Source organism: Anas platyrhynchos, chromosome 3 (genome assembly GCF_047663525.1).
Source record: "Anas platyrhynchos isolate ZD024472 breed Pekin duck chromosome 3, IASCAAS_PekinDuck_T2T, whole genome shotgun sequence".
Taxonomy (NCBI): Eukaryota; Metazoa; Chordata; class Aves; order Anseriformes; family Anatidae; genus Anas; species Anas platyrhynchos.
The window spans coordinates 59,953,062-59,966,162 of record NC_092589.1 but is presented as its reverse complement, the minus strand read 5'-3'; the positions used below and the strand labels follow the sequence as shown (position 1 = coordinate 59,966,162).

The window sequence follows — 13,101 nt, the reverse complement described above, 5'->3', positions numbered from 1 at the left end:
CAACAAATGCAAAGCAAAAGACTGGAATACTCCCTTCACAGCACATAATGCTGTGCAGTCTAACAGTGCATTTGTAAAGGCAGCATGTTTGTCTTTAAACAGAGAAATGAAGCTTGCAATTAATACAAACTCTGAATGCTTTCACACTGCTCTTTGTCTAAACAACTGCAAAAAGTGTATTCCCTGACAGGGAAATGTTACCCCAGCAGTGTTCATTTTTCACCAAAACGGGGCTAAAAAGTTGACTGTGCCACTAGTTTTCGTATTACTTGCTACAGCAGTGCAGTAATATGCCAGTCTTGCATGCTAGTAACTGTGGCCTTTCAAAAGTTTTACTTTAACCTTAGTGGAGTTTCTCTTCTCCCTTTTTGCTTTTGTTTCCTTAATGCTGCATCGTTTCACAGGAAGCTGGGGTAAGGGAGCTTTTCTTCTTCCTAAAAAGTAATAATATATTCCAGTTCCAAACTTCGGGCAGAATAAGAAAATACTGTCCTTATCCAGCTTTGGCATCATGTGTTTTCACCACCAGTTCTGTACCAGTTTCTTTTGGAATTAAGCAGTACTTTAAACTGGCCATGTAAATTGGGCTTTATGGCTATTGCAAATAAAGCAGATCTCCTTCATTCTGATCCTGCATTTGGAACAGGATTAGCCTCCCAAAATGAAGCACTCATTTAACTTTATATGGGTTCTTAAGAGCTTTTCTGAGTAAGGCTTCCAAGAGTTTTTACAGCATAAAACTACTTCCCTATAAAGAGCTCCAATGTATGTATTAATCATCAAGAGTTTTCCACTGTCAGATAATAAGACTATTAAATTTTACTGATGTATCAGCACTGACAGCTATAGTAATGGTAAGTGAGCTGACATAGGTCAGAAATAACAGTGCTTCTAGGGTTAGCTAATCTAACTTTCTACATGGTCAAGTATATGCAAATCCCTTAAAACTCTCAGGATTGTCTTTCTTTCTTTTTAAATCAGGACCATTTGTTTGGTTTTACGAATCAATCAACAAATCAATTAATATAAGGCAAAATTTTGAGAGTTAAAGCAGCTGTTCTTCTGTTTGGTTGTTTTGGTTTTTTTTAAGTCAACATTACATTCTCTAAGTTGACTTTTTGATAAAATTTCCCCAAAAAAAGCAATCCAGAAAAGAATTCAAACATTTTGGTACTTTGAAAACACTTTTGAAAGTTGTTTAATGAAAGTAGAATAATTTTTGCACCAAAATTTTATAGGCCTACAACTGAACATCTCATGTTGCATGAAGATTTACTTTGACTTAGACCTAAAACTTCAGTATTGCAAGCAAACTGAAAAACCTTTTCCTCACCTGGTAGCAGTGCTACTTAAAATGTGGTCTGCTATAGTTCCCTAAATCAAAATAATTATTGCTATGTTTATGAGAGTATCATCTGTATTTAAAACAGATGTAACCTGATAAAAAGACTTCTATTAAAATTATTTCAGAGAAGTTTCACACTTTATAATTTTTAATCTGTGAGATACCAATGTCATGCTTTAACAACAGTCCTATCCGCCTTTTCTTCCTAACTTCCTCTGCCTCTCAATATTATTTACTAATGAATTACCTAAAAACTTTGTCTGGCAGAGCTTGCTGTTCATAGGTTCCCTGTGCAAATCAAAAATCAGTGAGATAAAGAACTCAAACATCTCTCTAACAGGAGAGAGTCACCCAGTATTACATGTGAGAAACAGGGCTAGGAGTAGACATTTCTATGGTAGTACCTCCGTATTCAGGCTGAAGTCTTAAAGAGTAAACATTCAGCAGGACTTGGGCTTCTTTGCATGTTCCATTGCACTGCTGGTGGTTTTACACATTTTTTGTACTGGTTGGTTGGCTGTATGTGTTTTATTTTTAAGAGGTACCCCTGGCATTACTAGAAATGGAAGCCAAGTGGTAAAGCAGCTTAGGGCTCATTTTGTCATGGCAAAGTTAAAATTTGCTGAGATGCCAATGGAGGAGTATTAGGAATGTTTCAACTTAACTGACATTCAGCAACAACAACAATAGAAGATATATTTAGGGTCCAGTGGCAGAGATGCTGCATAATCTGTTAACAAATTCCTCAATTAGAGGAGTTTGAAATGCTCAGAGTACCTGCACCTGCCGTGAAATCAAAATACAGAGTATTTAATCTGTCTCAAGAAAAGGAAAAAATATATATAACAGAGCTTTGTTTTAATACTGCCTCTGCACTAAGTTCCAGTAGAGTGCTTGCTGTGAATGGTTATTTTTCTTAACACATACAAGTGCCTTCCCTTCTAAGAAAGTGTCTGAAAGAATAGCTGAGAGACCATTCTAGACCACTTCACGTTCCTCCACTTTTTTGTAACAAGGCTCTGAAAATTTGAGCCTTCATCTGCATCCTTCATGTTGGATTCTAACTGTTAAGTACTCCTGTATTATTAGTAAAAGCATAAGATACAATTATATGTTTTTTCCTTCCCATGCTTGGTTTACCAAGTATTCCTTTCAGGACGATAGTGGTGAGCTTGCTGTCCCACCAAGTACTGCTCCAGAATTTATATGACATCTTACTGGAAGAATTTGTCAAAGGTCCTTCTAACTTGGAGGAGAAAATGACAATACAAGTACCAGAAAACAAGTTGGCTGGTTTTCTCAGGTACATCTCCATGCAAAACTTGGCTGTCATCTTTGACTTATTGCTGGACTCCTACAGAACAGCCAGAGAGTTTGACACCAGACCTGGGTTGAAGTGTTTGCTGAAAAAAGTGTCAGGCATTAGCGGAGCTGCCAACTTGTACCGCCAGTCAGCCATGAGCTTCAACATCTACTTCCATGCGTTAATTTGTGCTATCCTGACAAACCAGGAGAACATCACCGCAGAGCAAGTGAAGAAGATCCTCTTTGAAGATGACGAGAGAAGCACAGACTCATCGCAGCAGTGCTCTTCAGAAGATGAAGACATTTTTGAAGAAACTGCCCAGGTCAGCCCACCCCGGGGGAAGGAGAAGAGGCAGTGGAGGGCTCGGATACCATCTCTGAGCGTCCAGCCCGTCAGCAACGCAGACTGGGGGTGGCTAATCAAGCGGCTTCACAAGCTCTGCATGGAGCTGTGCAACAACTACATCCAGATGCATCTAGACCTGGAGAACAACGTAGAGGAGCCTCCAGTGTTCAAAGGTGACCCCTTCTTTATTTTACCATCCTTTCACTCAGAAACCTCCACCCCATCAACTGGAGGGCAGTCTGGGAAGGACACGCCATCAGAAGATGACCGGAGTCAAATAAGGGACCAGCTGGGAGACAGCCTGACACCCCGAAGTGGAGAAATGCTGCTGCTGCCCCCGCCCCTGAGTCCTAAACCAGAGAAAAAAGAGCAAACAAGGAGAAAAGAGTGGTGGGAGAGCGCGGGCAACAAGATCTACACCATAGCCGCTGACAAAACCATCTCTAAGTTCATGACAGAATACAAGAAAAGAAAGCAGCAACAGGCCATGACATCCTTCACCAAAGAGGTCAAAGTGGAAAAGAAAGGGGAGCTCCTGGGCTCCAGAGGGCAGGACTCGCCCATACTCCAGCGGCCGCAACATCTTATAGACCAAGGTCAAATGAGGCATTCGTTCAGTGCTGGCCCAGAGGTCCTGAGACAAGAGAAGAGACCACGCTCAGGATCCACAGTCAGCTCCCTGAATATATCTGTTAGGGATGCCGAGGCCCAGATCCAGGTAGGACACCTGTAGAATGCTCATACTAATAGCAATAATTTTAAAGATAACTATAAATATTTTTTCTGTCGCTTTTATTACAGTGATTATAATCTCTACATTAAATGTCTTCCTCACCTAAAGAAGTCATCGTGATGAGGGCTGAATATTTCAGTATCTGGCAGAGACAAAAAACTAATTTTGTCCCATCAAAAGAAGATCAAGCTTCATGGCAGGTGTTATCAGGCATATACTAGCACAGCTTTCAAGAATGCTTTTGTAACTGGAGCCAAAGCTGTTCTTCCCTAAAAACTATCAAACTGTGGTCTCCTCATTGCTTACTGCTGTGGGCTCCACACCACTTAAGGGTTTTTGGAAATGTGAGGGTACTTGCTGCAATGCTTTTCTATTTAAGAAGATTTTTGTTAATTCTGGAGCAGAAATGCTGGGCTCTGTTGCTAAAAAGGAACTTGCTACTTGCATATCCAAGTAAGCAATTCAGGGGAAGTGTCAAATTTGGAAATCTTTGTTCACCATGGGATGAAATAATAGCTGATTGAGGGTGAGCGTGATACCTGCAATACAAAGTCAAACAGTGCCTTACAGTGCTGAATTATGCATACACGGTGAACATTAAATTAATATGCTGGCATTACTCAGCCCTCTTCACGAGGCTGCACCCACAAGACCACTTTCTTTCTGCCTCAACAGATGGACTCCCCTACGTAGAAAGGTAATCTAAAGACTCTTTTGTATCCACTTTGCTCCCAGGCATGGACCAACATGGTGCTGACCGTTCTCAACCAGATTCAGGCCCTGCCAGACCAAACGTTCATGGCCCTGCAGCCAGCGGTGTTCCCCTGCATCAGCCAGCTGACCTGCCACGTGACGGACATCCGCGTCCGCCAGGCGGTGCGGGAATGGCTGGGACGAGTGGGCCGCGTCTACGACATCATCGTGTAAACCAGCTTGGCTCTGTTGCGAAGGGGAGAAGACATCCAAGGTATACAGCAAAGATGTATTAGGGGTTCATTCATTGCCTATTTGTTGGTGATAAATTGAGAAACAATGAGCTTGTCGATGTATATCCTCTATCCACTTGAGACTGTGTGTCCCTCACTCACTAGCAAAGGAGGCGAAGCTTGAATGTGTCCAGGGGGCTCTGGAACGGCCCCAGAGCCCAGAAGCTGCCAGTAAATCAGGCTGGCACTTAAACGCATAACACATTTCAGTAGCCTTCATTTTCATTGAAATTTGCAACAGTGGGAGCCACATCAAACTCAGGTGAACTTCCACACTTGCAGTTAGCTGTGAATGAAACTGTCATCTAGGTATCACACCAGGCAAGTAAGCCTACATAACTAAAACTAACTAAATAAAAGGCAGGAAAAAGGTGAGGGCTGCAGGACAAGTAAAACAGTGGCACTTGTTTGATGTAGCTTCCCTTCTGAAATTAGCAAGAGATAAGAAAGCCAAATGAAGATTACTGTAATAACTATGTGTCCTGATCACTAGAGAAAGTTGAAGATACTTTTGCTCTGAGAAGAGCCTTTGCAGTCTGACCACATTCAGGGTAGCTAGTGAGTGACAATTCATCTATCCCAGGTCTAAAACTGGTGAACCAAGCACAGGCTATTCATCCTTTCATTGGCCTTGTGGAGTATTGCTCAAAAAAAATGCACAGTCCGGCTGCCCTCTAACACCACCACCCTGGCTACTTCAGCTGATGATTTTTTGACATGCAACTAGTTCCCCCAGGGGCGCCAGGGAAGTTTGCTTTGCTGTTTCCTGTGATGCTACGGGGGAAGACACCACGAGCAAAGCTACAACCAGGCCCTATGACAGTCCCCAAAACTCAGCAGAATAAAGCATTCCAGTTCAAGCACCACTGCAGCTAAGCTGGCTTGTATTTCTACTGGAGCTCTATGGAGCTATGTGTAGAGCTGCTGTAGCCAGGAGGACCCTTACCACCTCCATCAAACTTAGCCTATCACTCCACATTGAGCTTAATCAAGATGGAAAATAGTCTGAAAAGAAGGTAACTAACTTCCCTGTTTCTCAGCTGGTACTGTAAACAGAAGGGGACAGAGCCTCGTGTAGGTACAACCCCTCTGTGCAGCGCTTCTGAGGACTCCTATGGTTTACCAACATGGTTACTGGGGAGAAAGGGAAGGATTGACTTGTATTGTACATGGTGCTCTTCACACTAGACACAGTGAAGGGTTACTTTGCCACCCAAATTATGTCACAGCCCCTGGGACATCCCATCTCCTAGTCCCACGCTACATAATTTGATCAAACTTTTAAATAATTTCTTGAAACTAAATTGAATTTAATCTTGGGTGACCCCTTAATGATGTTATCCCAAGGCTTTTTAAAACGTGCACACCAACTAAATATACAGCTTCAGTCCTTGCTACAAAGCATCCTCAAAAACATCATCTCTATCAGGCCTGGACTTTGCACATCTAACTGGTTTTTAGCATCTTGAACCAGAAAAAAAAAGAAAAAAGGGTTGGTCCAAGAGGATCTACTGACTAGCCATTACCCAAGCTGATGTGTTACTAAGAGTCTGCCACCACCATCCTGCCTTTGCCCTCCATCACCCACTCCCTGTCCGTCACCTGCTAGACTCCTGCAGGGCATATTTGGTCCTACAGCATTCTGCAGTGTCAGTCACACTGTTTCCCTCTCTTTCAAAATTTCCTTTTGTTAAATTGTTTCAAGAACATTAAAAAAAATCCTTAAAAATAACTCTTTCTCACCACCTACATTGTCAATTGATAAAGGCATTAAATTATTTGTTTACAAAGCCAGTTTTTACAACAGATCGAGTCCTTCCCTTGGGGCCAGGTGAAATTAGACCTTGCTATATAGGAGTGGTGACAATGTTTGATTTCTGTTGCCATGTCTTTTTTTACACATCGTTAGGTAAAGTAAAAGGGTGGTTATATTTTTGTTAATCTTTTTATAGGGCATCTATATATAACTGCTTTTAAAGCAGTACATTAATTAGCAGCAACCAAAATCAGAATAAACTTTATGCAAGACCCCTAACTGCTATTTTTCATTATATCTGCATTTAAGGGATTCAGCTCTTCACTGTGCTTACCTAAAACAAGCAAATCCCTGAAACACATTAGAGAAGTGTAATTGGTAGCAGTACCAATAGAATCACTCAGGAGTCCAGAAGCAATCCCAGTATCTAGGAAACACTGTGGTTATGTTATCTGTAAATCGGAAAGAAAAGCTCTAGGAATGAAACTACCTGCCCCATCCAGGCCTACAAACACAGCATAGCCTGGTGTTATGTGATTAGCCAGCTGCTTGACTCAAAATATTGCTGTTGCCCTATTTCAAACGTCTCCTTCCACGTTACGCACTAAGTGCCCATTGTCACCCTCAGTGCCTCTGTTCATTCACACCCCTCCCGTAGGCAGCCCTAAGAGGATGTAACTGAGTAACTCCAGAAATGGGATGAGGATGAAGGAACCTTTGTAGTAGCAGGCTTTAAATGAGCAAAGTCTAGCAGATGCCACTCCTCCTTTTCCTTCTTTCTTTGTGAAATGGAAAGCAGGTGAGCACAACAGCTCCTTGCCGCTTCAGGAACCATTAATCTTATGCATAGAAAAAAAGAGCACGGCATTGGTTTATCATTTTTTTTTGTTGTTGTTGCTAGTTTAGCCACAGAAAGCAGCAAGCCCCGAAGAAGTAAAATGCTAAGTGTGTAAAGTCACCATTTCACAGGCCTGTGCACTCTGTTTCATGCATACTTCGGGCTGCTTGTGAGCTTTTAGCCCAAAGAAGGTGCCTGTGCAGCACAGGCTCAGGAGAAAGGTACTGGCAGCAACCCCTCAGGAGCTTCAGAAGGGGACTCCCTAATTCTGCCCTCACCAGGCACGGCCAGCTGCACCACCTTACAGCCACTTCTCTGCTTTCCACTGCTGAGTGGGGAGGCACCTCAGGCAGTTGCACAAAGTAGCCCTTGTCTCCACATGTCAGTCAGTCTTTCTTGCATAACTCATTCAAATTCTTACCAAATTTCTTCATCTCAAATTCGTATCACCTAACGCACAGGGTAACAGCAGCATATTACCAGCTTCAGAGTTGAATCAGAACTTTTATTTTTGGGGAAAACAAAAACAACCAACCAACCCACAGTCTGTACATTCTCTGTTCTGGTTAACGACCATTCTTCTCTCGCACCTTCTTTTTTGACACAGACTTCTGTAGGAGCTGTTTTTTGATTTTCATCTAACTGGCAAGTTAGCTATTTTTAATACTCTGTAGCCAGTGATTTTTGTTTAGGTGACCTGCTTTCCAAAGGGACATGGTGGTTTGCAGCCCTGCTCGGGTGCCCGAGCCGCACGCTGGCTCAGTTCACGCCGTCCCCGCAGGCCTCTGCGGCAGGGAGAGGCAGCGTTGTCTTCTAGAGGATGTTTCAGGCAGCCACTGACAGAGAAAGCTGCCGTTAGCCAGAAACCAACACCTCTGCTCACAAGGAATAACTTCACCATGCGAATATTTAAAGCTGGAAGAAGTGGCACAACCATCAATCAGGAGTTACTTGCACAGTACAGGAGCAGGGCCCGACCCAGCTGCAGGCCTTGTGCACGTGGTCACGTCACCCTGCAGTGCCATTACATGCAGACATACCGCAGGCACTGTGAGCACTCTGCATGTTAGCAGAGGGATAGCCACATTGCCAGGATGTTCATTGTGCACTCTGGCAATGCTTGCATCAGGTCAGCAGCGACGTCCAGCATCAGCAGTTAGCGCAGTCCTTCTGGTAACTTCCCTACTCCTCCCTGAGCACTCAGCAGCCGCAGAATTGGCAACACCATCTCCTGGTTGACATGTTTTCGTGTCTTCGGATGTTAGGATACAAATTTAATACTCTGCTAGGAACGGACACTTTAGAGTAATTTACTTAATTCAACGTCAAAAAAGAATTACTAGAGAAAGATTTACATAGACCTGGGCAAAACTTTCCTTGTAAAACTCCGAACGCTGGCAACACAGCTTTTGTCTCATCACAGCTACACAATATGCGTCCTCTGGAGTATAGCTGGCTCCTGGCAAGGCCAAGCAGAGTTTACACCCATAACTTGATCTAGTAAGGTACTTTGCCTTTAATTTGAGCTTCAAGTTCTGTTTAATTTTAGAGTAAAATTCACTGACAAGTCTTCATCTGCCACAGAGGTTAACTGCTACCTATTAATATCTTGTACTACCCTACGTAATCTCCATTTGCTGTTGATATAGTAGCATATCAACGCTGGTATCTCCACTGTGGAGCTCAGAGCAGGACCAGTATGAAACTTGAGTGGCCAACAAGCTAACAAGTAGAGAGGTTCAGCTCTGCCTGCACTTGCTATCTCTTGCTGCAACTTAAGCCCATGCTCAAAATGCCTAAGCTGTTGAAATCAGGGGAAATCCTTCAGTCCCTGCATTCAAGTTCACAAGTTCTCAGGAAAGGGAAAGTCTTATATAGTTCTGATGTCACTTTTCTCTGCTGTGGTCCTCTATACCCTTCTGCTTGAAAATCCACAAGGGCCAGCACATCATACTCCTCTGCATCCCAGTGCCCCCCAGTAGAACTTTCGCTTTTGCACAGATCCAGTTTTAATGTGTAAGAAGCTGACCACAGTGAGCCAAAGTAATTTATTTCTACCTAGCTCTTGTGTACAAGCTTATTCAGAAACTAAGCATGCCGTGTAGTTGTTTTCACCTTTAGCAAACCATTCTAGAGATGCTATTACTCAGTGATAAGCTGTTTCTAATTTAAAAAGAAAAAAAGAAGAACTTCCTTTCTTCCCTTGTCTTTATTTTTGTGGGGGTGTGATAAGATTATGCTTAAGCAAACTGTTTTATCATTCTCATTATGATGATTTCTGGGAAGATCTGTGTGTAGTGCTAATCATGGCACATGAAATTAGATAGTTTTTTTTTTCTTCCAATTTTTGATCATTCCACAATTCTTTGAAAAAATTAAATTATACCATCAATTATATATACCTTATCATCCTTTTTTAATATAAAAGGACCAAGTTACCATAGCTCAGAAGCACAAATATTGGATTTTATGCAATGTAGATAACATCTGGCAGCTATTGACTGACCCCTCTTCTCTGAACCCCCCTATTTTGAGTAGATCTTCTATAGGGATACAACCTGATGGTCCATCAGCAGCCCTCACCAGCAACGCACCTGGCTCTCCAGGAAGTTGTATGGCTGCAAGGAAGAAACATTACCTCCTCTGTATTGTTTCCACTAATTCCCCTCAATATACACTTTATACGTGATATTGACTGTGTGATTTCATTTCATACTAAACAAACAGCTTTGGACAAACACAGCAGGCTGGCTATTTAAAAGGACAATTAAAAAAAGCACCTGGCATGAGCATGCATCATTCTTTTCAGTTAACACTCAGAGGTCCAAGAACTAAAAGCAGAGGGAAGAGAAAATGTCCTAATTCTGACTGTGGATATCAGTGGAGCTACACTGTATGATCCTGGATTAATGCAATAATGAGCTTGCCTGTGGGACCAGATCTCTCAAATCCTCTTTATTTTTGGCAAATTCACGGGCTGAGGTTTGCAGGGTCTCCCCTGCCACATTGTTTCAGGGAACTGGGTTTATGGAGGGCGTTTTTTTTGTTAAGAAACATAGCATTCTGTTTCAATTCTTTTACCCCAATATCGCACTTTAAATAGTAGTTATGTATTTCCACAAATTTTACCCAATACCATGAAGCACTAGGGCCCTATTTCCTGTTCACACATTGGTTTGTCTGGGCTGCAGTGAAATGCTGAGCTTCCCCATGAAGCCAGTTGAAATGAGAGAGCGGAGAGCTAGCAGAGAAGCCCAGGTACAGAGGTTCAGCAAGGGACAAATATCACCTCCACAACTGGGCTGTGGCTCCTGAGGCCCCAGCTCTGCGGAGGAAAGCACCAAAGGGAGATACCAAAGGGAAAGGACAGACCCCTGCGGTACCTGAGCCCCAGACTGCACAGTTTGCTGGAGCAGGTGGGAGCTAGAGATTTGAAAGTATGCAATGACAGGAGCGAGCACCTTCTTTCAGTTCCCCCCTCCCCATCCACCTCCTTTTTATCATTAGTTATGATACTGCAGATGCACTTCCATGGGCCCTTTGACCAGAACTGAAAACTGAACGAAAGCCAAAGGGAGTGGACACTCCATTTTGCCAAAGATCTAATCCTTCCTATTCCAAAATGAAAAACAAATTTTATTTCCGTGATGATGGCTGCCATATGAAGCAGTTTACTACAAAACATTATTCCCAGGACTTCATCTCTATAGCTGTATATTCAGGAGGAGCCACTAACATTTTTGAGAGAGACCGTAAATCGCCTTGTCAAGAGTTCTTACATTGGGTTTGCCTTCTACAGAGCTCATACCTAGCTGCAGTCCCCCCGTTTCATTCATGTTTCCTCCCTCTACCTTTCTGCTCTGACTCAGAGAAACTCCCCGTGTCCGCCGCGTCCCTTCGTGCTGCTAGCTTTGTTTGGTTCCTTGGCGTCCATTGTTCCGGCAGTCGCTGTAAGCTGGCTTGCAACCTGTATTTTGTGTATATTTTGTTCAGACTGAATCCTGAAGTGGAAATATTTTAAAAGAAAAATTATGAACTATTTATGTTGCTTGTGTTGTAGAATAAAGAAGCAAATGCAAAATGCATCTGGTTCTTGTTTTGGCTAAAGATAGTTATTTCACGGTTACTGGCTACGTACAAGGTAACAGAATTGGGCAGGCTGCTGTTGTTTCTCTCTCCTCAGTGGGAGCTGAGATCTAAGCACTGCAAGGAGTAAGCCCTACACCACCTCCAGCCGAAGTTTGGGCTGGGAAGGGGCAGGGAGGGGTGGGAGGAAGGATCCAGCTGCTGAGACAGCTGAAGGAGCAAGCAGACACAATGCAGAGTTTCACAGAACAAGCCAAGAATTTCTCCCCTCATTAAATCCAGCAAAGTATTTTTGACTTTCATTTCATTGGAGCTAGCAGTTTTGAGAAAACACCATGGCAGCAAAGACATCTATTTCAGTTAAAACCAGTGTCCTAATTGCACCAGTCGTACCAGTGTCCCTAAAAAGCTGTAGGGACTGAACTCTAGAAGAGCAGTTCCAAATCAAAGCACACCACCTCACTGCCACCGAAATCCAGGCACTGCCTTGTCCCCTGCCATGCCCCCAGCATCAGAGCCATGCTCTGCAAACACCACAAGCAGCGGGCACGGAGATCCTCAGCATGCAAGTTCACAGCAAAATTGCATTGGGTTTCCCAGCCCGGCACTCCCTAGTTGTATTTCCCTGCCACAATGAGTTTATTTGGCACGGCCAGGTTTCTGCTGTTATTCCTTCAGGCTAACTAAATTAAAGCTAGTAGGAGCTTCTCTGCCCACGCAAACATCTCACCTCTGTTCTTCTGAACGGGTATTTTCTTCAACTATTCCCACCATAATATTACTCCCTGCAATGTTTTAAGCACCGAAGCACCACGAGGTCTGGCCATCAATGTCTGTTACACAACAGCCTCATCAGCAGGAAGGTTAAAAGAAATGTATTAGAGCAGATTACAAAGCAACTAAATGAGGTTGCAACGCTTTAATAATCTTATGGCATTTCTGGCAAAACGGGAGTTTGTTAAATCCCAACATTCTGATCTAATTCAATTCCAGGAAGCTGCCTTCTGCTGCTTTACATGTCTCATTCAAATCCCATTAGAAAGACTTTCTTTTCCTCCTCAACAGCATTCGTTAATGTAAAACAGCAACCGGGTTAAACACAGAAAATTCTACTCCACTATTTCACCAGCTCTTCACGTGAACAAGGCCTGTCTGTCTTCTCACTCGACAGTGGGGTCAGGTTAGCCTGGCTTCTGCTGCCACTGCGGGGAGAGGAAGAGGTCTACACAGGGTGGAAATGGTGAAGTTTCTTTGTAGTTACACATAGGACACTTGTACTTCTCCCATTTGTTGGCTTTAATTAAAAACACTTGTAAAGAAAACAGCTGTTACCAAATATATATAAAATGTGTGTGTATTTATATACACACACACACACGCAAAAGAAAGAAGGGATGAAAACAAAAGTGAGCAAGTCAAAAGTTTGTCCTTGACTTCAAAAGGCCCCCAAGCATCTACATTGTGTCCTCTGGCCTCTTGCTTATCCCACGGCAGTAGACATGTGGGATAATCTGGCCAGAGGGGGAAAGAAACAACAACAATAACAACCCACTGTACAGACAGTTTATGGGAAACACAAACAGCAAGGCAAACTAAACACTAAAACTTCTGTTGTCCTGACCTACCTGGAGGGAAATTCAAAGTTTCCCAAATTGTTTAAAAATCTGATACTTTAAATCACAGTATTTTTCAAAGAATATTATCTT

General features: G+C 42.9%; 1 protein-coding gene across 8 annotated transcripts in view; it reads left to right on the top strand.

Moving 5' to 3' along the window:
• The window catches only part of ARFGEF3 (ARFGEF family member 3), an 89,178-nt gene extending 77,784 nt beyond the window's left edge, over positions 1-11,394 (top strand). For all 8 annotated transcript variants that reach the window (XM_072035980.1, XM_038176927.2, XM_072035977.1 and 5 more), the window contains 2 exons: positions 2,490-3,714; positions 4,465-11,394. In XM_072035980.1, the coding sequence (XP_071892081.1) occupies positions 2,490-3,714; positions 4,465-4,656 (1,417 nt within the window). In that variant the 3' untranslated portion in view covers positions 4,657-11,394. The remainder of the gene's footprint in view (positions 1-2,489; positions 3,715-4,464) is intronic.
• Positions 11,395-13,101: the final 1,707 nt, after the last annotated feature.